The sequence below is a fragment of the Vicugna pacos genome, chromosome 1 (genome assembly GCF_048564905.1).
Source record: "Vicugna pacos chromosome 1, VicPac4, whole genome shotgun sequence".
In the NCBI taxonomy this organism is placed as follows: Eukaryota; Metazoa; Chordata; class Mammalia; order Artiodactyla; family Camelidae; genus Vicugna; species Vicugna pacos.
This window is the reverse complement of record NC_132987.1, coordinates 66567713-66591512: the sequence shown is the minus strand read 5'-3', so window position 1 is coordinate 66591512 and position 23800 is coordinate 66567713. Positions and strand designations below refer to the sequence as shown.

General features: G+C 38.4%; 1 protein-coding gene across 1 annotated transcript in view; it reads left to right on the top strand.

Annotated features, from left to right (window-relative positions):
• Positions 1 to 23800, top strand: part of SLC15A2 (solute carrier family 15 member 2) — a 30122-nt gene that overhangs the window by 5536 nt on the left and 786 nt on the right. The window contains exons 4-21 of the mRNA XM_006215741.4: positions 3144 to 3236; positions 4386 to 4485; positions 6316 to 6406; positions 6658 to 6735; positions 11460 to 11542; positions 11964 to 12050; positions 12215 to 12304; positions 12397 to 12441; positions 13624 to 13656; positions 14366 to 14454; positions 15588 to 15669; positions 16247 to 16381; positions 17321 to 17485; positions 17638 to 17684; positions 19219 to 19329; positions 20004 to 20100; positions 22642 to 22788; positions 23379 to 23483. Of these exons, the coding sequence (XP_006215803.2) occupies positions 3144 to 3236; positions 4386 to 4485; positions 6316 to 6406; positions 6658 to 6735; positions 11460 to 11542; positions 11964 to 12050; positions 12215 to 12304; positions 12397 to 12441; positions 13624 to 13656; positions 14366 to 14454; positions 15588 to 15669; positions 16247 to 16381; positions 17321 to 17485; positions 17638 to 17684; positions 19219 to 19329; positions 20004 to 20100; positions 22642 to 22788; positions 23379 to 23483 (1678 nt within the window). The remainder of the gene's footprint in view (positions 1 to 3143; positions 3237 to 4385; positions 4486 to 6315; positions 6407 to 6657; positions 6736 to 11459; positions 11543 to 11963; positions 12051 to 12214; positions 12305 to 12396; positions 12442 to 13623; positions 13657 to 14365; positions 14455 to 15587; positions 15670 to 16246; positions 16382 to 17320; positions 17486 to 17637; positions 17685 to 19218; positions 19330 to 20003; positions 20101 to 22641; positions 22789 to 23378; positions 23484 to 23800) is intronic.

The window sequence follows — 23800 nt, the reverse complement described above, 5'->3', positions numbered from 1 at the left end:
AAATCTCCTTTATATTTTTATCCAAAGCACCTAGAACAGTGATACATAGCAGGCCCACAATAAGTGTTTCAGTTAATAAATTTATCACTCTCAGATACTCAAATGTAAGCACACGTCTGAGGGTAGGTGTGAGCAGGCATGAAGATGACTTTTATTTTGTTGTGAGTATTATGGTTGCTTTTTAAATAATAGAACTCTTTTGGGGATGAATTGGTATCTCTTTCAGAAAGGATGTGGGTTTGAGAAAACAGGAATAACTTATTCTATAGATGTGTGTATGTACAAGTTCACACGTACAAAGACAGCGATGACAGCAACGTAAGAAATTAAGTGTTTACAACTACCCTGCCATCATACTTTACCCTGCTTTCTTAGGCCAGAAAATCAGGAAAACAGCAGGTTTTGTCTTCACTTTCTTTTTTGATTTGAACCTATAGTCTTCTTTTCTTCATTAGCTAAAGGAAAAAGGGTATAGATTAAATGTTTCAAACTAAAAGTTTTTCCTCACCTTTTCTGTGCTCCCCTGCATGAGTCTGCATCTATGTGTTTACTTTTCTTCAGATGTTATTTTCAGGACGAAAAACATCCTATAACATTAGAAAGATTGTTCACACCTTCAAGGGTCAATTTTCTCAATTTAGTAAACAACTTCTATTAAAAGTTCTTCCTTTCTTTGTTGTCGCAGAACCATAGTTTTGTTCAGAGAAAATGGGCACCCAGGACCCCTGACTCTTATGTAAGGAACTCCCTGTATCAGGAGAGAAGTGAACCTTCCTCCTGGGCTACATGTAGGAAAGAGTAGCCAATAGATAGACAATGGAAAACAAAATTTATTAAGCATGGATACTGGCTTTTCATGATTTCTTTACAAATCTACTAAGAGGGTTAATTATATGCTAGGTTGCTATTTTTGATGCTAAGTTACTTTTAAGAGAGAAAAACATTTTTAGTCATAGTCCCTAGTATTGGTTTTTATACCCTGTGACCCATCTCTGTCAGTCTGGACGCTTGATCTTGGCAAGCCCTTAAAACCACTCTCTTCAATATGTTTGCTGCCAAATGTACTTTTAGATGTCCTCGCTACACTTTCCCTTTCTCTTTCTCCATGGGGCTCTGTCCCATGACCTTTCCCTCTCATATCTTTTTTATCTAGTCAGAGTTGACCCTCTTTATGCTAGGCCTCTTCCTTTGCCATCACTGCACATAGTCCTCTCAGTTCCTAAGCTCTAATTAAAAATGGCTCTGGATTTTGACATTCTTATTGTGAAATAAAACTGAAAACTTTTTCCTCTTTGCTTTCTTTTTTCCACATTAATTTGTTCATGATAGCAGGAAGGATATAGCTCAGTGGTAGGGCATATGAGGGCATATGCTTAGCATGCACAAGGTCCTGGGTTCAAGTCAATCCCCAGTACCCCCATTTAAAAAAAAAAAACTTGTTCATGATAAAGCTGAAGGAAAACTGGGCTGTAAGAAAGTAGAAGTTCTAGACCTAATTCTAACACTAATTAGAATGTCACTTTAGAAATATCCTTTGACTTTTCTGGATTTCTCTTTTCCTTATTTGCAAATGGGAAGTCCAGTCTATCTAAAACAGTTCTGTGTCCAGTGGTTGGGATTGTAATGACCCCAGTGACTCCATTTCAAATGCAGAATTTTCAGGCCTCTTTTGACTGCTCTTTCCTTCTGTTAAAGTTTCCTGTCATTAGCTTCCTCTCTTACATTCTTCATATTCTAGACTAGTTCCCCAAATCCTTCACCTAGAAGGTTGCCTGTTTTCCTCCTAAGCCATCTACACTTCTCTCATTCATTTAGTCCAACAAGCTGGTATCGCTCTGATCTCCCTACTCAGACTCTATGCCTCCAGCTCAGAATTCTTTAATTTTTTCTCTGTGATGATTTAGCATAAATCATTTGTTTTCGGGTTCATAATAACTGGCCTTGTTTTAGTCCCTTTTTATTCTCTTTCTTTCTATTCATTTTTTAAATTCCAACAAAGAGAACTTTTCTCCAGAAGATACTACAAGGCTTTCTGGGAAAGCCTGCCCCCTCCCCTGGTATTAACTACCCCTGGAATAGTCATTCATCTTCTTATCCCCTGCTTGCCATTATAAACCCTGTAAGACCTATTCATCCTGAAGAGCCAACCTAGGAAGATTAAGTATTTAGAATGAGAAATCCGCTTTCTGAGATTTCTGGCACCTCCAGCGTCTCTCCACTACCTCCTTTCCATTCTTTATATTCCATATTAGCATATATCACTTTAAAAATCACAGAAGTAAACTGTATAATTTTCAAGGTTCCTTCTTATACTAATACCCTACTTATATGTAGAAAGACTGCTGGTGTGGTCATACACATAAGGAGCATATTGTGTATGTGGTAGTGTGCAACGTTTCAGTGTGTTTATCTCTACATATGTTTTTACTGGAATTCTTTACTCTTCTACTCCCTATTTGCCATTCAGGTTTTTTTTGAAAAACAACACAAGAAGTCCCTACCAATGGCATGAGCTATATCACTGGACAGTCTATTCAAAGTCCCTGACTCCTTTCTTACCCTTGGTAATTTGTCCATGAGGAAACTGTGGTAGGGACCGCAATTAACCCAAGAGTTCAAGAACAGACTGAACCTGTGAGCCCTTTACATCTCTGTATATCCCAGTGATTGTGTTTGGAGAAAGTTCTTTGTTTTAGCAATCCTTTTTTTTTGATGTCTACATGACATTCTTCCTTGACCCTTACGGATTTTTAGAGCCAAAGATATTCCTTGGGGAAAAAAAATCAGGTCAAAGTACAAACACTGTCACTCACTACAAATCCATTTCTTGACATATTTCTGCAAGATCAGGGAAATTCTGTGTATGTGCGGGGTAAGTGGGGGGAAAAGGAGAGAGTAGGTGTGAGAAATGTCCATTATCTCTAACACTAGAGGGTAAAGAGTTGCTGTCTACCTTTCTAGTCCATTTGCTTTGTTCACCATTATTATTTCTACTTGTATTTCTCAGGTAATTCTTTCCTCTTCCACCCCTTTCTCCTCTCACTTCATTCATCCTGGCACTGAGAACAGTATGAACTCCTTGTTTGTATTACTCAAATCTCTAAATTCTGTTTGTAGACTGACTGGCTTAACTCTCTCAACAGGACAATCATCTATCTCTCCTTGGTGTATGTGCTTGGCCATGTGATCAAATCCATGGGTGCCTTACCAATACTGGGGGGACCAGTGGTACACACGTGAGTAAAACCATGTAATACAATGAACCACTTTTCTTCCATTGGATAGGTAAATGTCTCACGCATTCTTTACAGATGTTTTTCTGTCTTCTTACCAGAGATGTCCCTTTTTTTTCCAACCCACAATTTTATTACAAAATTGGTTAAGAAAAAAAGATTGTGACCAGTTGAACTCTTTCCTGCTTTGTCTGAGCTCATTTGTTCTTATCAAACATTTGGGGACTTGTAGAATGCCTAGTTAGTATCCTTCTCATAAAAACTCTTCATATACTTGAAGACAATCATTAAAACCTTCATGCCCTCCGTATTCCCTCACCTATTCACCTACCCATGCATTTTACTTTACTTGGGTTAAAAAAAAATCTCTAATATTTGCTTATAATACGTTGTAGAATTTATATTCAAAGCTTGGATTATTTCCATTTATGTGTAGCTCTCCATATTCCAGTTGCTCTCTTCCTCTTTACTTAAGCTATTGATGTTATGATGCCAGAGGCTTTTGATAGATTCTCATGTCTCTTGGTGTAGTTAGTAGGGAGGATTAGAGTTGTTCAAGAAGCAGGTGATTAAAATTTTTTTTAATTTAAAAAAAGCAGATCATATATATTCATGTTTATAATGTGCCTATATGTGCATTTTCCAAAGAGTTATGAATTTTGTTTGAAATTTGATAAATATTAGATATCCCCTTACTGTCATTCCATCAAAAATTACTGCTGATTCTCCTATTAATTATGATTAATTTCAACATTTTGTTTTGTGATTAGTAAAGATATATGGGATATGGGTTCATAAGGTCTTTCCATTGAAGTGTACCTTTGACTAAGACAAGATTCGGAACCAGTTTTACCTTTGGAGTTCCTTCAGTATCTGCTTCTATCTGTTGCACACAAAGGGCAAATGAAACTATCAGGGACAAAATCTTCCCGTGTAATGTATACTTTCTGGCAGAAGCTCAAGAGTTGTAAAGAATGTCATGGCCCCTGGTTCTCCCCTAGAAGTGAAAGCATGTGGAAAATGCCCACGGTATAGAAATGTGAAGGAGGTCCTTACCCTTGTGTACATTTTTTTCCTCCTGTAGCTCTATATTCAATTTCTACAGTTGTGTTTAGTATCAATATGGTTAGTATTCTCACCTCTCTGTTTCAGAGTCTTATCAATGATCGGCTTGAGTCTAATAGCTTTGGGGACAGGAGGTATCAAACCCTGTGTGGCAGCTTTTGGTGGAGACCAGTTTGAAGAGAAACATGTAAGAATTCTGTTATTTCTGTATTTTCAAAAATGTAGAACAGTCATTAAATAAGGTACCTGGCAGGTAGCCATTTGCCAAGATTGAAGTGATCCACCAGTCAGATCATATCTGAGAAGTTGTGTTCAATGCCAGGTACTGGTCATTAATATGGAGAAAAATGGCCAGGATGGTAGATGGACTAAAGACACATATTATGAAGAAAGGTTGATAGAAATGGATATATTTAACCTGGATAAGAAATAAAGAGAATATTATAGCTGTCCATAGATATTGGAAAGATGTCAGTAATTAAACCAGAGATCAATGAGTAAAACTACAGGAAGTTAGCTTTTTGCTTGATGGGAAGAAAAACTTTAAATAATTAGAGTTGGAAGCAGTGAGTTTACTCTCATTTGAGGTATTTAAGAAGAAACATGGTGGTCTCTCTGGGGATGGGAGGTGATGAGTAGTGTAGAGGTGACTTAAGCATCTCTAGCTTTCAGATTCTGTGAACAGGGAAAATGACCATTAAGAATAAAACAGATTGAGTTTCTATAGATGAATCTGTCTAGATGATCATTCCTTCTTTTCCTAAATACTATTCACTGTCAATGGGGGGGGATGGTATGAGTAAAGGTAAAAATGGGCCTGAATGAAGAGCAGTGACAACTAGACAAGGGAAATAGTCTATTCTTAGACCAGCCAACATTTCTAGCTTCTTCTTTTTCCTCTTAGTTTTCTTTTTTTGTCTGTCTTCATGTATTATTCCCTCTTCTACAGCTATTTATCATGTTTCTGGTTTTTTTCCTCTGTTCTTCCTCTGTGTCCTGACTTCTGGTGTTTCTCTTACCCTTCAGACCATTTGAGTTATTTTATATTCTTTATCTGCCCGAAGATTCATAGATCATAATTGCTTGCTGACTTTGGAGAAATAACCAACCTTTGGCAAGTGGGGTTCTATCCACAGTAAACTGTACACATAGATGAGTGGAGTAGGTTTAAATGAGGACTAGAAGAGGAAGCAAAACACACCATAAATAGAAAATGAGGATTGTACTAATGTGTCAGGAAAAGATCTGGGGTCCCAGAATAAAGCACAGAAGTTCCTAATGAATAAAGCATCACCAACTTTACTTGCAGGTTGCTTCATTTGGTAACTACTCCACAAAGATATTTCAATAACAGGACAAACCCACCTCCAGGTTTCCACCAGCCACTTCTAAGCTCACAGACTTCCTTTTATATTCTCTGACTGACTTCCCCATAAACACTGGGTAAATTACCCTATTTGAGCAACAGTTTACTCCACTGTCCTATGTTCTGGTCCTATTCCTACCACACATTCCACAAAATCCATTATTTAATTCCATTATTTATTCACTTAGTTAATGCAGTCAGTAAATATTAAGTCTGTAATATAGGTCAGGTGCTATACTAGATAGTGAGGATTACAGAAAATAGTAAGATACAATTTGTGTCCTAAAGGAACTCTCAACCCACTGAAAGGAACAGACATTTAATGCAAATAAATTAATATTAGAATGGATATGTATAGAACACAGTAGTGGCATAGTCTGTAAGATAAGACGGTAAGATAAGATGATCATTTTTGCCAAGATAAAAGGGTAAAAGAATGTTAAAGATGTTTGTTGTAGGTTCTGAAAGAAAGATGGGGTCAGCCAGATACGTGTTAAAATATCTAATGTAATATTCACATACCATGGAGGCAATATCTGAGTCTGTATCTGTGTATGTACCTCTCTGTTAGTCCAGACATGAGGGGAAGGAGCTTGGAGGCACATGGCACTGATAATTTGTCCTATATTTGTTTCTGTTTTGTTTTTTCAGGCAGAGGAACGGACTAGATACTTCTCAGTCTTCTACCTCTCCATCAATGCAGGGAGCTTGATTTCTACATTTGTCACCCCCATGCTGAGAGGTTAGGATCTTGCCTGAGGGGCCAGAGGGCTTTATTCTGGCCCAGAAATCCCTTCAAGGCTTCCTCCTGTCCATCTTCTCCTTTTATAAGTGTTTGAAAATCTGAGAGAACTTTTAATCCTGATTTGTCTGGCCCAAAAGAAGGATTATAGATCAGGTGATGGAAGGTCATGTCTATGACCTCAAAAACCTGAGCTGGCAGAATAGAACATCAAAGATTCGAGGTTCAGGGTGGCTTTTTTTTTTCTTTAGGAGATATACAATGTTTTGGGAAAGACTGCTATGCGTTGGCTTTTGGAGTTCCAGGATTGCTTATGGTGATAGCTCTTGGTAAGTGCAGCAGGGCAGAGGAAACCAATAACTACTGATGCCTCCCACGTGTAAAGCATGATATAAGCACTTTACACAAACTATTTCATTCAGTCCTCACACTAATCTATTAGGTAAATATTATTGATATTGTCGATAAATTAACTTAATAAAGTCAGAAACCTTAAAAAAAAAGTACCCAAGGTTATACAACTAATAAGAACTTTCTTGGAGAGCTTTAAGAAAGACTGATCCCTGGACCCCATGCAGGACCAATTAAATCAAGATTTATGGTGGGATAGGGCCTTGACATCTATAATTTTTTAAATATCTAGGTGATCCTAATGTATAGTCAAATGTGCAGTCACAATGTGAGATGTACTGATACACACTACAATATGTAAGGAGGCAAGGGAAATAACTAATCCTTTCTCTCAAACTAGCTTATTTCATCTGATAGTTATTTATCTGGTAACTGGAAGATTTTTAAAACTCTTTGAGTCTTTTCAAGTAGTTTCCAGGTTTAGCTATTTCTGCCCCACTCTACAATGCTCCCAAGAAGTTTGCTCTTGAGCAAAGAGAATAAGAGGAGTTGGATAAGTAGGTGGAAACTGATGCAACTTACATCAAGTGGCATTCTCTTTACCGCCAAGAATCCAGCAATGGAGGAGGAAGGGGGATGTGTGTGTAGCTTAGTTTATACAGTCTAAGGGGAAACTTGGACATGATTGTTTCTAATCATTGACCTGGAAACCTGTTCTCACACTGGGCCTTTGGGTAGCACCTCCCCCTGGAAGATATCCAGTCCATGTATAAAGAGCTCAATAGAGGAAAAAGAGCCCAGGGACTCAATGTCCCATCTGATTATTTTCTACCAGGGAGAGGGGGCTCATAGTATTACTCAGACTGCAATTCTAGTTCTAAGGAGGTTTATGTGTTTTTCTAGGAGACCTGTGATAATACATTTTCTGCTTCCTTCTCCCTTAGAAGCTAAACATTTTCCTAAATATTTTCCTTGTTTTCTACTGATTAATACTGTGTCTCTTTCTCTGGATTACTGCATAATAATAATATTTGTAATACCAGAATGATTATGAAAATCAAAAGAGATGCTGAAATGTTGTATAAATTATGAAACATTAAACAAGTATTAGCTGTCATTAGTCAGCTGCTTTGGTTTTCAGGGTGCTAATAACTCAATTCTCTGGCTTTTCCCTATAATTTAAAATATTCATTTGATTTATTTCACTCATTAATTCATTCAGCAAACATTTGTTTAATGAACCTTCTATGTGTCAGATTCTGTACTAGGTAGTGGGGTCACATTGGTGAGTTAGATAGCTACAGAATTCATGCTTTCAAAGAACTTATATAGTCCAGCAGGAGGAGGTAGACAGACAAGTACACAGGGTGAACTTTCAGTACAGTATGATCAGTGTCACAAATGGGGAAACACAGAGAAAGCTATAGGAACACACAGGAGGGATGTCTGACTAAGACTTTGAGGATCAGAAGAGGTTTGCCTAAAGAAATGATATCTAAGATAAAACCTAAAGGTTTAACAGCAGTTAATCAAAGAAGAGATGGGGAAGTGAAACAGAAATAGGACATGATATCTGTAAGACAAGGAGATGAGAGATAGTATGACCTATTTGAAGGACTTAAAGGAATTCAGATTGCCTGGGACAGAAATAAGAAAGATAAAGAGGAGAAATTGACAGAAACCAGATAATGAAGGACCGTTTACGTCATTAAGGAATCAGAACTTTATCAGGATAGTGGAAAGGTACAAAAAGATTTCAAATAGTGGAATGTTAGATTTTTATTTTTCAGTGGTATCTCTGACTATAATGTGGTAGAAGAATGGGTTAAAAGTGAGACATGGATATATTTGTCTTGATTACTGAATTTTTGGTACTCCCTTCAATTTTGTGCTCAAGGTGAGTGCCTCACTAAGCTCACCCTAGTTGGCCCTGGCAGAATTGACAAACTTGATATGATTAGATATACGAAACTGAAGGGGAAGATAAGCCAAGATTGAATGTAGGGTTGTGACTTGAGCAAACTGTTGAATGGGGGGGGTCATTAATTGAGATAGCAAGGGAGAACAGGTTTGGTGCAATAATAATTAATTCAGTTTTGGACATGTCACATTTTAGATGTCCTTGGAACATCCAACTGGAGTATCAGACATTTATTTGGAAATACAGGTTTAGAGTTCAGAAAAAATGTTTGGCTATAGAATAAGATCTAAAGCTGTTAGTACATGGATAGCAATTCAGTCATGAAAATAGATGGAATAACTAAGAGATAATAAGAGTCGGGTTAAAAGAGAGCAGGGATAGAATCCTGAGGTTTTTAAGAGACAAGCAAAGAGGAAAAGCCCACAAATGAAACTAAGAAGGAGTGGCCAAACTGATGGTAGTTCTGTCTTGGATACCGAGAGGATTTCAAGAAGGGAAGCATTCAGAGTAACAAATATTATTGACTAGGAAGGTGAGACAGGGTAGAAAATGTCCATTAAATATAGTGACAAGAAGGTCATTGATTTGGTGATATCAGTTATGGTAGACTGGTGAAGATTCAAGACTAATTAGTGTCAACTGGGCAGTGAATAAGAGGTAAGAAAGGGAAAACAGTACCTGTTTATAGCTGAAAGGTGACATGGAACCGAGAGGATATTGCTTGAATATTATTAGGAAGACTCCAGCAGAGAAAGAAGTTAAAGATGTAAGAGAAGACAGTATAATCATTGTGAAAGCACACATGGCAGAATTGCCTTTGTACAGGAGGAGGAGTCTCACCTTCACCTAAATGGAGGAAAGGATGGGTGGGGCAGGAAGTTGAGAGAGTTTTTATTTGAAGTCTTTTATTTTCTCTGTGAAGTGGGAGGCAACAACCCATACTAGTGGGAGGAGATGGTAGGGAAATTCAAGGTCCCTACTCATCTTAAGTGGCTTTGAAATTTAAGTGTGACCCTGTCAAGTTCATCACCTGGTCCTTTATCACTCCACTGTCACTTTTTAGACCAGAATTCCTGAGAATTCCAGCCTCTTCCTAGAAAACTGAAAAAAAAAAAGTTTCAGGAGCAGCCTATTTCCAATCCAAAATCTTCCTCTTGTCTAGACACCGCTTTATTTACCCAGTAGTCTCCCAGGTCTGGCATTCTTGCTGTGAACTATTTTTTTTCTGTCAACAGTAAAAAGGCTTTGGTAAGTAAAGGGTACTATTTGGAGAAGCTTTGGGAAACTGAGAGGATAAATAAAAAGTGATAGAGTGAATCTGACTGAGAGGAACGCAGAAATCAGAAGGTTAAGATAGAGAAAAGTAAGATGAGTCAGGCATTCTGGTATGTAAGGATATTGGAAAGTGCTACTGGTCACTGAGAAAGGCATCTCTGGTAGAAGATCTCTGAGAGGGGCATCTTGCTGGAGCTGGGAATCCGTTCAAGAGGAAAGTACATCCGGGAGGGTACCAAGATGGAGGTCTCCCACTGATTTTAATTACATTTAATAATCCTTTTTAAAAACTGTACTTTTCTATGATTAGAAAAGTAACGTCTCATTATTGGCAATTTGGAAAATAAAAGAAAAACAAAATTAAATTCACCTATAGATAGCTGTGGTGATGTGGTTAAAGAATAAACAAGGGGGGTAAGGGAAAGAGAATGGGCTCAAGAATAGAAATAGTACGTAAAAGAAATTTTTGAGGGGATGATGAATAGCAGTTAGAGCATAGGGTACCTAATGGAGAGCAAAGAAGGTAAAGTGGACATAGTGGGTTGAGGGGAGCTCCACTGTAGACAATGGCCATGTCTTTTTTATCTTTATTCCCAGTAGTGTCTAGCACAGTGTGTAATGCAAGAATGAATGAATGAGGTGCTTTATGGTGGTTAAGAGCGTAGATTTTTTTTTTAACTGGAGGTACTGGAGATTGAACCCAGGGCCTTGTGCATGCTAAGCATACACTCTACCACTGAGCTATAGTACCCCCCCCCACCCCCAACAAAGAGCATCGATTTTTGACTCAGACAGGCCTCAGGTCAAAAATGTAGTTTCTAGCTGTGAAATCTTGTACAAATTACTTAGTTTCTTTAATCTTAGATTTTTTCATGTATAAAATGGAGACAGTAATACACATTTTGTCAGGTTAAATCAGTACTGTATGTAAAATGCATAACACTTTACATATATAATAAACCTTCAAGAGATGGTTAGTGATAACAATAACCACAGGATAATAATAAATTTGGGAAGGCTTTCCATGCCAGGAGTTTGGGCTTATTAAGTAGGTCCTAGAAAAAAGATTTTAATTTGGCATCAGATAAGAGAAGGAGAAGACACTAGGGAATGAGAAAGTAGTTGATGGCCCTTTTGATAATGTAGGGTGGAAATTGTGAGGTCCTAAACAGGAGTCATGGTGATGCAAAAAAGTGGGTAGAAGGGAAATACACTGAAGACAGAGGATCAGTGAAAGCTGGTAATATATCAGATGTAGAGATGGAGAAAGAAGAGTGAGAATTCAGAGATGACTTCCATTTCTGTGATTATAAGAGAATCTCAACAGTGTTACTGTTCTCTTGGCTCCCATAGTTTTTGTAACTCCAAAGTCAGGGAACGTAAGTCAGTTTCCTCCCTTTATGAGATTTTCCAGTCATTCCTACACTTCAGCAGTCTGTCTTTAGCATTGACATACTGAATGTGCTGAATGAGAAGCTAAGATCCTTGTTTGTGTATCAACTGCAGTTGTGTTTGCCGTGGGAAGCAAAATATACAAAAAACCACCTCCTGAAGGAAACATAGTGACTCAAGTTGTTAAATGTATCTGGGTAAGTCCATGAATCATTTACCTACCTTTCTCAATCAAAGGGAAAGAGATGGTGTGATGAGCATATAGGCCTTCAAACATGGATATACGCCTTTCTCAGTGATCTCTGTTCTACTTCTGTGCCTTTTGGAAAACAGATTAACTGGTCTTACCCCATGTGCCTCTACTTAACCACTAACTTAAAAAGATAAGGTAACTATCTTTTTAATTGGCAAAAGTCTTCTGAAATGTAGTTATATATGTTGCCAATAGAAAATAAGGGTAGATAAAATTATATTTGAAATATTCTGAAATTCAATGTCTCATGAAATCAAAGGGTTGGAGGAAGTCAGAGTATGTGTGTTTGAGGGAGGGATAATAAATTAGAAAAGGCAGGGGATATTTTTTTGTGTCTCTCCTCTGATATCTATGCTCTGCCCTAGTTTGCTATTTCTAACCGTTTCAAGAACCGTTCTGGGGATGTTCCAAAGCGAGAGCATTGGCTGGACTGGGCAGCTGAGAAATACCCAGTAAGTTGGAACTGCAGAAACATCTGATGCCTCCATGGAATCTTTCCTAATGTCCAAACTGATTCCCTCCTGCTATATTCTTTTACTGTTCTGGGCCACTTCTACTCTAAGCAAGAAAACCCTATCTGGCAATTCAACCTGTTCCATCTTCCCCCTTCTTGTAGAAGCAGCTCATTTTGGATGTGAAGGCACTGACCAGGGTACTATTCCTTTATATCCCACTGCCTATGTTCTGGGCTCTTTTGGATCAGCAGGTAAGAATAGTTCTTTTGAAAGCTACCCCTTCCTCTAACTCCTTCCCTCTTACAGGAAGGAGTTTTCTCATAATAGCGTCTGTTTGCCCTAGGGCTCACGGTGGACTCTGCAAGCCACCAGGATGAATGGGAATTTGGTGAGTAGAAGAGATTTTTCCAGAGAAGTTCTATCATTTTCTTTATAATCCATATTAAGAAAAAACTTCTTTGTGTTATTGCCTGAAAACTGACAAGGTCATAAGAGAGATGCCATTAGCATGAAAGTACTGAGTAAGCAAAGTAAAGAAAACTAGTCTAGAAATAAAAGCCAGAATCTTATCTTTAAAAATCAGAAACATAGGGTGGAAAAGATTTATTTGTTTGTAGGATAAGGTAATTAGATTTTATTTATTTTTTTAAACAGGGGACTGAACTGGGGATTGAACCCAGGACCTCGTGCATGCTAGGCATGGGCTGTACCACTGAGCTATACCCACCCCCAAGGTGGGGGGAGATTTAAACATATACAAGGAAGCCTTGAGAGGATAGCAAATGAAGTGATAGAGACCTGGGGGAGTGGTTGTTTCCTTTCATCTAAACCTGACCAGGGCACAGCAGGGACAGGTTTGATTGCTGCTCCTACACAATTGTCCCCATCTCTCAGGCAGGGCTCACGGCAGAGGACTGGAAGTGGGATATTTTGTACATGGATTTGGAAATAACGAGAAAATTGTAAACATTATTTTCTCTTTTTCCAATTTCCATTCTTTGGCAAAGTCTGCCCTCAGTTGTTCCACTTCCTAGATTACTGTATTGTTTTTCTACTATTTGTGAGGAGGGAGGGTGGAATAATGCCAGGGTTTTATAAACCATCCATTTGGAGCTTGCCTAATATAATTTCACCTTTTCCCTTCCTCTGGTTGTCCAGGATTTACCATGGTTGTCCTCTTTTTGACCCCCTGGAGAAAAACTTCAGAAACAATATGTGTCAGTGGGAGTCTTCCCCCAACCATGATGTCTTGTCCTTCACATCATTATCACCTATGACTGCAGTTACTGAGATTAATAAAAACACACTGACTCTATTTTCTCTCAAGTTGAGGAAAGGATGGTTCACAAAAAATAAGATTCTCCCTTAGGCCCATCTGCCTTCAGCAAACATAGCCTAAAACTATTCCCAGTCTGTTTCCCCAGGTATCCTTACAAGGGCAATAGGCCCTGGAGCAAAGACCTGATGGATTTTATCCTATGCCTCTCACCAGCTAATTAGCAAGATTGTTGATCTAGGCCCTTTCTGTCTTCAGGCCACTATCTAAATGTGATTTGTTGTAACATTTCAGGGTTTCTTTGTGCTTCAGCCTGACCAGATGCAGGTAGGAGACTTGTGCATAGTCACTGGGATGTGTTTCTTTCCTCATCTATACCTCTACCAGTAGTAATAGGATTACCGGCCATAATTTGATGTTTTTTCCCTTGTATGCTGAGAAGGGGTAAACATATGGATGAAAATATTCTCTTTAACCTCCACAGTTCTCTTTTACATCCTCTGTTACATCCTGCCCAACTTCAGGGAGACTGAGTTTTGAGCTCACAGGAAGAGTATAAGCACTGGATTTCCCCCCCATGTTAAGTATCATGGAAATATTGTCAAAGAAATTGTAAGACTTTGTTGTGTGAGCAGCAAAGTGGGAATCTCTGTTTGTTGGTGACTCCCAGTTATTTTTTTAACCCCTTATTCAACAGTGCCCAGTTCTTCCTTCTCTCCTTCCTTTCTCCTGGCTATGACATTTTCCCCTGAGCTGTGGAACTGGAGAAGATAAGTGAAAATGGAAGGGGAGAACTCCCAACTGATTGGCAGAAAAACAGGTTCAGAGTGAAACTAGTTCCTTGGAATATTTGGAAGCTAATGTGCTATGCAAGGGAAACAGTCTTGGGTGTAAAGGGATTGAGAGATGTGGAATCTTTCTGTGCTTAGTATGATGAAAGTGTGTTTGGATGTGAGAGTGTGCACGTGCAAATGAGAGCGCATATTCACACTCATAGAAAGCTTGTAACTAATCCCTTTTCAATGTGGTATTACAGGTACTAAATCCCTTTCTGGTTCTTATCTTCATCCCATTGTTTGACCTTGTCATTTATCGTCTGGTTTCCAAGTGTGGAATTAACTTCACGTAAGTGTTCACTATGTCTGTGTTTCTCCAAACTGACTCAATACTTGCCCAGTTTGATAAAGATTCAATGTCTTTTCTACTTAATGATGATTTGTTTGGGTTTATCATTTTTCTGCTTCTTATTATCCATGTTAGTTTAAATGCCTATTAATGTTGGAGGATGGGAATTGAATCTAATTAATTCTTATTATAGAGAGCCTGAGCCATTACTGCAGACTTACCTGCATGATGTTGAAGGGTTAGGACCAAGACTAAGCTTGGTGGAAAGTCAACAGTATGTGAGATTAGGCTCTGAAACCAACTTGTTACTTTGTTCTTGAATGTTGCCTCTTCACAGTCTAAAGCCATTGATGATAACTAATTCCATTAAATCTCCTATTGTCCCTATGAAACAAATGGAGGACCTCTTAAGAGTGGGATAGAATTGTCCCTAATTACTGCTTTCCCCCATTCTAAATAGAGAAGTGTTATTCTTTGTGAAGTTTGACAGAGGAGGGTCTTAAGTCTCCTAATTTCTGATTTAATAACAATTTCCTTTTGCTAACCATTGTCATATTCAAATGACCTTTTGTCATTCACTCATTCATGGAGCAGATTTTTGAATCCAGCACCAAGTGCTATGCAGATGTAAGAGCACAAATCTTGCTCTTAAGAAGTTTACTCTTTAGGAAGGGAGCTGGAAAATATGCAGTTAATTATCGTACAAGGTGAAATATGTTAAGTGCCCTAAGAAGGGGGGCAAAGTGCCGAGGAAATGTAGAGATGGAAGAGAGTGCTCCCTGCGGCCAGGCTCAAGAAAGGCTTCTGAAGACAAGGAAAAGGAGATAATAATACACAGTGATTGATATATGCTAGTGTTCAATAAATCTGGCTATATTACTATTATTTTTGTTATTATGATGTAATGGATAGAAAAATCATCATAAACAAAGGTAGAGGTGGGAAAATGTAGTGTATTACAGAGAACAGTACAATGTGACTTAAGTAGGGGTAGAAAGAAGAATGTGTGAAGGGGAGTTCTAGGAAATACTTTGAAAAGTAATTGGGACCAAATTAGGTAGGCTTAGGGGGTTTAGATTGTATCTTTTAGAGTCTAGAATTTAGATTTAATTGTCTCTCCCTTTCCTCTACAGATCGCTTAGGAAAATGGCTGTTGGCATGATCCTAGCATGCCTGGCATTTGCAGTTGCTGCAGCTGTAGAGATAAAAATTAACGTGAGTTCAATAAATCTTAAGCTTCATGAGAGAAGGACCATGTCTATTTTGTTCACTCTTCTGACTTATTCAATCTTGATTCCCTGAGCCCTAGCACAGTACCTGTTTTAAAGGAGGTGCATGAGAAGTATTTGAGGCAAATGAGTGGATACAGGGGTAAAGCAGCAGTGCAAAATGAGGCCCACCTCCCACCTGAGTGATTCAGAATATATTGTCAAGGAATTTCCAAAACACCAATATCCAAGATATATAACCATCTCTTTATTACCTTATGAGATACTGAAACAAATGCCTTTTGGCTTATTGAATTGCCGCTATTGGGGAATGATGTATGAGGCCACAGCTGAGTCAAAAATCATGGAGTTTGTTACCTGACATCAGTGCCTGCTACATTAAGCTGGTGATTCCCCCTCCAAATTGCCATCAGAGTTTTCTAAGCCAAAAGCTCTTTAGAGGTAGAAAACTGTGTCCTCCTGATTAGATGAGCTAGGCTGTCAAGGTAGGACTGAGGTATGTGTTCTCATTGTATCTGAAGGGTTATTTATTGGTAATTCTGACATGTATTCTCTGTCCTAAGGAAATGGCCCCACTCCAGCCAGATTCCCAAGAGATGTTCCTACAAGTCTTGAATCTGGCAGATGATGAGGTGAAGGTGACAGTGCTGGGAGATAAAAACAATTCTCTGTCCGCAGAGTCCATCAGACCCTTTCAGGTGATGTATGGACTTGAATGAATTAGAAACACATTCAGATTATGCACCAAGGTGGCAGCGTAATACTGTAGTTAAGAGCATGCTGTTGTGGAGTCAGACTTCCCCACGCCAATTCTGGTTCTGCCACTCCTTAGCTATAGGACCCTGAACAAGTTATTTTTATCTCTAGTCTTCAGTTTTAGCATCTGTATAATGGCAATAATTTTTATGTCATAAGCTTCTGTAAAGATAAATATTATATGTAAAGTGCTTAGCATAGTATTTGGGACATTATAAGCTATCAATAGGTTGTAATGTGTATTAATATTTCAAACTGCCTCCTAATCACACAACCTCTGGAAGAATTTGGCTTGTATATTTTCACTACTATGCTATACATATTCTGAAATATTTATTTTAAAATATTTTAAATAATAAAAGTAATATACATTTATTGTGAAAATTGGGGAGTATGTAGAAAGATTTAAAAACCACTTATAACTCCATCACCCAGAGATAATCATAGTTCACATTTTTGTATAAATATATAAATAAACTAATTTTTTTAAAGTGCTGACTGTATGCTGTATTGACCTCAATTTCTTTCTTAACATTAATTGCATTATAAGCATTTTTCCATGTCCTTAAATAAACTTTGAGAACCTAATTTTAATGGATACAAAATATTACATTCTGTGGATATATCACGGTTCAGTAAAATATTTCCTTGTAGGTATTTAAGTTTTTTATTATTATACATAATTCTATAATGAACATCCTTACTCATAAATCTTCATACAAGCTTCTAATTACTCTTATGGTATAGTCCTAGAAATAGAATTAGTAAGTTAAAGGGTAATAGTGAAAGTATCTGATGAGGGCACCTGCCCTGGGATGCTATGAGATTGTGATGTCCAAGATAGGGTAGAAGTTGAGTGTGACAGGTTCTTCATTCTACAGAAAATGCCACACTATTCCAAACTCCACCTGAAGACAAAAAGCCAGAATTTCCACTTCCAACTGAAATATCAAAATTTGTCTGTCTACACTGAGCATTCTGTGGAGGAGAAAAAATGGTACAGTCTGATCATTCGAGAAGATGGAAAAAATATTTCTAGCATGATGGTAAGTTGAGGAATGGCCTAGTGTCCAAATTATCTTAACAGGATGATGACTGGCTGATTAATATCTTACCAAGGATATGCCTGATTATCAGATTTTCTGATTATCAGTTCCCTCTTTCAGCTGTAACTGATTTTTACTTCCCTCTCTTGTAGGTGAAGGATGCAGAAAACCAAACAACCAGTGGGATGACAGCTGTGAGGTTCGGATGTCAAGGAGACCCAGACCACTCTGTTCTCTTGAATCTTGGGTCTCTTCTAATCTGTGTGGCTTCACATGAAGAGGCCTTACATTCTACTTGTCTTGTGCAGGGATTCTCTCTCCTAGAATGTTAGGGGCATTGGTGTCAGAAGGCATTTCAGGACTGTGAGGGGCAAATAGGCTTGCTTTCTCATCTGATATTCAAAGATGACCCTGTATCTATGTATGCCCCCTGTGCTCTGGTACTTAATCCCTTCTGCTGAATTTTATCTGCTCATCTTGCTGTCAGGAAAATAATTGAGTACTTTCTTCTCTGTGATCACCAGAGAGAAATTCAGAAGTGAGCAAATATTCGTCCCTTCATTGTTGGTAGTTGAATATCTTGTATAGTTACCATGTTTTTAAAACTTAAAATAAACCTATAGGGGCATCATGTTGTAGTAAAGATAACATACTTGGAGTCAAAAGATTTGTTTTTAAATCTAGACAAGGCTAAAGGTCTCGTTAGACAGCCTGGAACAGTTGGAGAGATGGAGCCCTGAGAGGTCACCTGCTCTCTGTGGCAAGAATCTGACATGAAATAGATGCATGTGCCTGTGGCCATCAAGGTTAGATGGTTGCTGTTGAGAATAGTATTTTAGAGAACTTTTAATGAAAAATTAGAATTTCACTGATGGGTGGAATAGTCATAATCATTTGCTATTGAATATGCTTCAGAAAAAGTATACAAATCAAAAGAAGTAAGACAACAATGAGGACAGGACTTCCCTGGGTCAGAGAGGAACCTCCAGAAGGGGTGAAAGGGGGCAATTTCTAGGTTAGTGCAGGGTGATCAGAAATCCAGGAATCAATATCAAGGATTCCAGAGGGAACGGCCCTTCTAATCCCCATGGGTCAGGGACCAAGGCAAATGCTACCAAAAACCCAAACTGAGGAAGCAATTTAGGGGCACAGGTTCAAAAACTAGAAAGATGATTCTGGAAGAGTCCAGGGTTGTCTGCAGATGTCAAACAATGATAACTCAACCTACTGTGGGCCGAGAGTCTGAGTTTTGTAAAAGTCAAATCAGACTTCATTTGTAAGAGAATAAAGTATCAATTTTATGTAAATACCAGTATACATTTATATACACCTAATTATTTTTCTTAGTAGGGTCTCAGTTGATGAATTCCACTATTATAAGAGGGAGAGAAATTGGGTGCGCCTAAGATGGGTTAGTGAGGGAACTCGGACTGCCGTGGGTGATCATGGTAGTGTCCATCCCAGCTTGAGATCAGGTGAGAATATGACAGATAAAAAGCTAATACCCAAGGAAAGAGAATGTGAGGGACAGCTAAGACTACTGATTACTTCTTATGTGTGAGTTCATTTATTCACCCAGTTAACAATATATATCATGTACCTTTTATGTGCCAGCCATTGTTCTAGGCACTAGGGATATAGTGGTAAACAAAACAGAAAAGGCCCCTGCCCTTTTACCACGTGTCCCTGCTTGGGAGAGTTTGTCTGATCTGTAACAATGTTTCCACACTTAGGTTTGTTAACACTTTGCATGAAGAGGTCAACATCTCCCTCGGTACAGACACCTTCCTTAGTGTTGATGAAGACTACGGCGTGTCTGCTTACAGGACTGTGCGAAGAGGAGAGTAAGAGCATTACCCTTGTGGACATTTTACTTTTAGCAACAACTGTTTTCTAAGTGCTTTTTTTGCATATGGGTGGGAGGACTGGGTACATCTAAGCTAATTTTGAACATTACAGTCTCCTGCTCTTTTTCAACCCGTGCCCCCTTCCCTCAGTCTCACCTTTTTCGGCGCCAATACATTGAGGCCATGACTTCCGTGAAGGCCATACTGTATGGTTAACAAGGCCACCTCTGGGAGGTCTGCCAAGTTTATTTTGGCTCCCTCCCCTGCCCTTTGGGAACTCCTACTGGCACCTCATCACTTTGAGCTTATCCTTTCAGGTTCACTATTTTTTTATGCTGTTGCACTAATTCATCAGACCTAGAAGAGAAAAATTCAGATTTTGATGAGAAGACTTAAAAGTCTGAAGTTCACAAAAAAAAAAAAAAGGCCATTTGTACCTTCTTCATTCAGGTTTAAGGTTAAAAAAAGAATACCAGACAGGCACTGAAGAGTTCAGATCAGGGGTAGAAAAACCTGGCATGACAATAATTTACTCTGAGACTCCTCTCTTCAAAGAGAAATGGTAGCTTCTCTGCTTGATTCACCATCAGTGGAGAGATGAAATCACTCTTTCCTGGGAGTGCTTTTCTAAATTGTAATGTTTATTCTAACCTAAACTTGTCCTGTTCCAGATATCCTGCGGTGCGCTGTAGAACAAAAGATGAGAACTTTTCACTCAATTTGGGTCTACTAGACTTCGGTGCAGCTTATCTGTTTGTTATCTCTAATGTAAGTAGCTCATGGCTACCCTCACCATCTCCTTCCGTATAACTGTAGTTATATCTATACAACAGTATTTATACCATATATATATGTATCTATATCTATATCTATAGTCTATGTATATCTGCATCTGTATCTATACTGAGATACAAAGAAGATTCTGTGGCAAGACAGAATGACATACTTATTTCTAGTGTAAGGTGATAGGTTCTGTAGTGACTTTAGACTAAGGTCTCCATATGGGATGTTAAAAGTCAACACACTGGCCACAGGCACAGGGGTCTTGGGGAATGGTAGACATATTTTATCACTAAATATGTTAGCTATGGGTTTTTCATAGATGTCATTTATCAGGTATCAGGTTAAATTCCCTTCTGTTTCTAGTTTGTTGAGGTGTTTGTTTCCTTACCATGAAGGAGGGTGTTGAACTTTGTCAAGTGCTTTTTCTGTGTCTATTGAGATACTAGTGTGGTTTCCTATTGACATGGTATATTATATTAATTGATTTTCAGATATTAAACCAACCTAGCTGTATGAGTTTTCTAGGGCTGCCGTAACAAAGTACACAAGCTGAGTAGCTTCAACAAGAGAAATTTATTCTCTTATAGTCATGAAGGGTTACAAGTCCAAGATCAAGTGTGGGTAGAGTTGGTTCCTTCTGAGAGCTATGAGGAAGAACCTGTTTGATTTAGCTTCCTTTAGCTTCTAGTGGTTTTCTGGCACTTATTTGGTGTTTCTCTGGCACCCCAATCTCTGCCTTCATTCTCTCTTGTAGTTCTCCCTGTATGTTTGTCAATGTCTAAATTTCTCTTGTGAGAACACCAGTCATATTGGATTAGGGCCCACCCTAATGACCTCATTTTAACTTGACTAATTATATCTTCAGCAGCCCTGTTTCCAAATAAGATCACATTCTCAGGTGCTGTGGGATTAGGACTTCAACATATGAGTTTTAGGGGGACACGACTCAACCCATACCACTTGCATTCCTGGTGTTATTCCATTTTTCATTTGTTCTGTCTCTCATATACTGTTCAAGAAACAGGCCATATGTATTGTTTCTGAATGCCAGGATCTAATATGTTATCTAGAGTAGAGGTCGTAAATTAGAGGCCTGGGGGCCCAGTTCCTCACATAGTCCAGTATCCTTCATTCTGCAGTCTTGACCAAAATAGTCATTATTAGTATTAATTGACAATATTTAAAATTCAAAAGATTTCACCTAAGAAGATGGATTCCAAACATTTCTTAAAAGCAAAATCAGAAGATTTTGTAACAGGTATTACCATGTCAGTTGGCTGGTGCTGTAGTGACTGTACCCTTAGATGGGGCCTGTACCGTCCAGTTCACCATGGTCCCTCTCATTCCTATTCAGCCCACTTTGTTTACTCAATTACCTGCTTGTGGGTATTTGAGAATGTGGCTCTGGTTTAGAAACTCAGGTCATGGTCTTCTCTTAGGCTAAGAAAACCCAAACATATGCCCAGGTATTGTTCACAATATGAACTAAAGCAACTTTGCTTTACATATTTTGAACACAGTGGCCCTTTGACTCAGAGAATCAAGGGCATTGGGCATCAAAGACTTTTGATTTCAAGGACTTTTGACCCTGATGTTTCAACTCTGCCACTTTTATCTCATGATATATCCAGATATTATACCTAATACCTAGAAACACCTACTACCTAATAACTTGGCTTTACTTCAGGAAAAATATATAATTTCAAAAATTTAATTCCATTTATAATAAGAAATATTAGTAGATTTAATCTATATAAAATAAGACCAACTATAACTAAAAGCCTGCATATAGTAAATGTAATTTTAGACAAAAAAAGATTGTAGAATCATGTATACTTGGTAACGTTAGTGACCAAAAAAGAGAACTTGAAAAAATTCGGACCAAAATTTTACAGAAAAATTGCACCTTTTTGACATAATTTGAATGTGTAAGATTTGAGTTCAAAAATAATGGCCAGTAAATAGAATTCAAAATAGCAGGTAGCATTTGATATGGATTTTTTAAAATTGATCAAGAAAATCTTCAATGTAAGGGTTACCAAGAAAATAATTCATTCTGATAAAAGTAATTTTAATAAAATAAATATTTACTTAGAAAATGTTAGAAACAGTTTAATTGTACTTAGCTAGAAAATTGAACAAGGAGTTAAACTTTTCTTAAGTACATGCTTTCAGAAAAGTCATTGTGTTTGTATCATTCAGATGCTGTTTTACATTTAAAATGTTTACCAGGATCAAACTACCCAATAGGTCAAAATGGTGGGAATCCAAACTACAGTATCAAGATATTCTGCCATTTAAGGACTCTGCAGTAATGGTTTCTGATTGACTGAAGCCAGGTAAATGAGTGCAGGGTTACAAAATGAATTTCAAGAAACTGAAATTGTGTAGAAACTGCTTAATCTCTTGATGGTGGCAAAGGGTGACAATACAAAGAGGGTATAGATATAAGGTCATAAAATGCTGTAGGCCAGGAATATTTACTTGAGACTGCTAACAAGCCCATTTCTTCTTTCCTTCACCAAGAGCACCAGTCAGGGTCCTCAGGCCTGGAAGATGGAATACATCCCAGCCAACAAAATGTCCATTGCATGGCAGCTACCACAATATGCCCTTGTTACAGCTGGGGAAGTCATGTTCTCTGTCACAGGACTTGAGTTCTCTTATTCTCAGGTAGGTTTTTGCAAGTGGAAAGTGGAGGGGGAGCTATTGCTCAGAAAATAGTTTTAATACTGGCACTGCCTTAGTTAGGTATGTGACCCTGGCCAAGACCTGCATATTTTTTGGCCTTCGATTCCTCATGATCCTGAACAGAGTGTAAGCTTGACTCCCAGGATCTTGGTAGGATGGATCCCTATGCTGTGTTCCCTGTGTCCATGATCCAGCAAAGGATACTTTAACATGAAAAATAAGGGCTGTGGAGTCAAACTGCCCATGTTCAAATTTTGGCTGCACAACTATTGTGTAACCTTGAGCAAGTGCATTGTCATCTCTCTAATGGTATTTTTCTTTATGTATAAAATAAGAATACTAATAGGACTTATCTCAGGGTTGTAATGAAGACGATATGATATAATGAATTTAAATATTCAATTAAGAGCCCCATCTTATATTACTATTAACATTTTTACCATCCCATGAATCAATGTGACAGCTGAACTTACTGAGGGAAGTTCAAATCTGAAAGTTTTTGTGGGAGAAGTTTTCTGGATAGATGCATGGGGTTTGAGGAAGGAGTACTCACAAATCCGTATCCTCCCCAGGCTCCCTCTAGCATGAAGTCTGTACTCCAGGCAGCCTGGCTGCTGACAGTTGCAGTTGGGAATATCATCGTGCTTATTGTGGCCCAGTTCAGTGGCCTGGTACAGGTATGTATCTGATGGAAGCAGGAACTCGTGACTACCCAAGGATTTCTATCCAGCTTCCTTTTCCCCCTCTTCCCCCAACTCTCTGCCTCCCTCATTCCCCACTCAGCCCTCTGACGTGGGATTAGATACACACAGACATTGCCAAGGAAATAGGCATATGTAAGTGGCAGTAGAGGAGAGGCCAATGAGTCCCGTTTTCTCCTACCAAACCTCTTCCTAAACTGGTGACCTTGGGTCAGTGGGTCCCCAGTCTTCGTCCTATGAAGATAGCTTTAGTGTCAGGTTCCCCATATTCTTCTCTTATATGTATTTCTTCC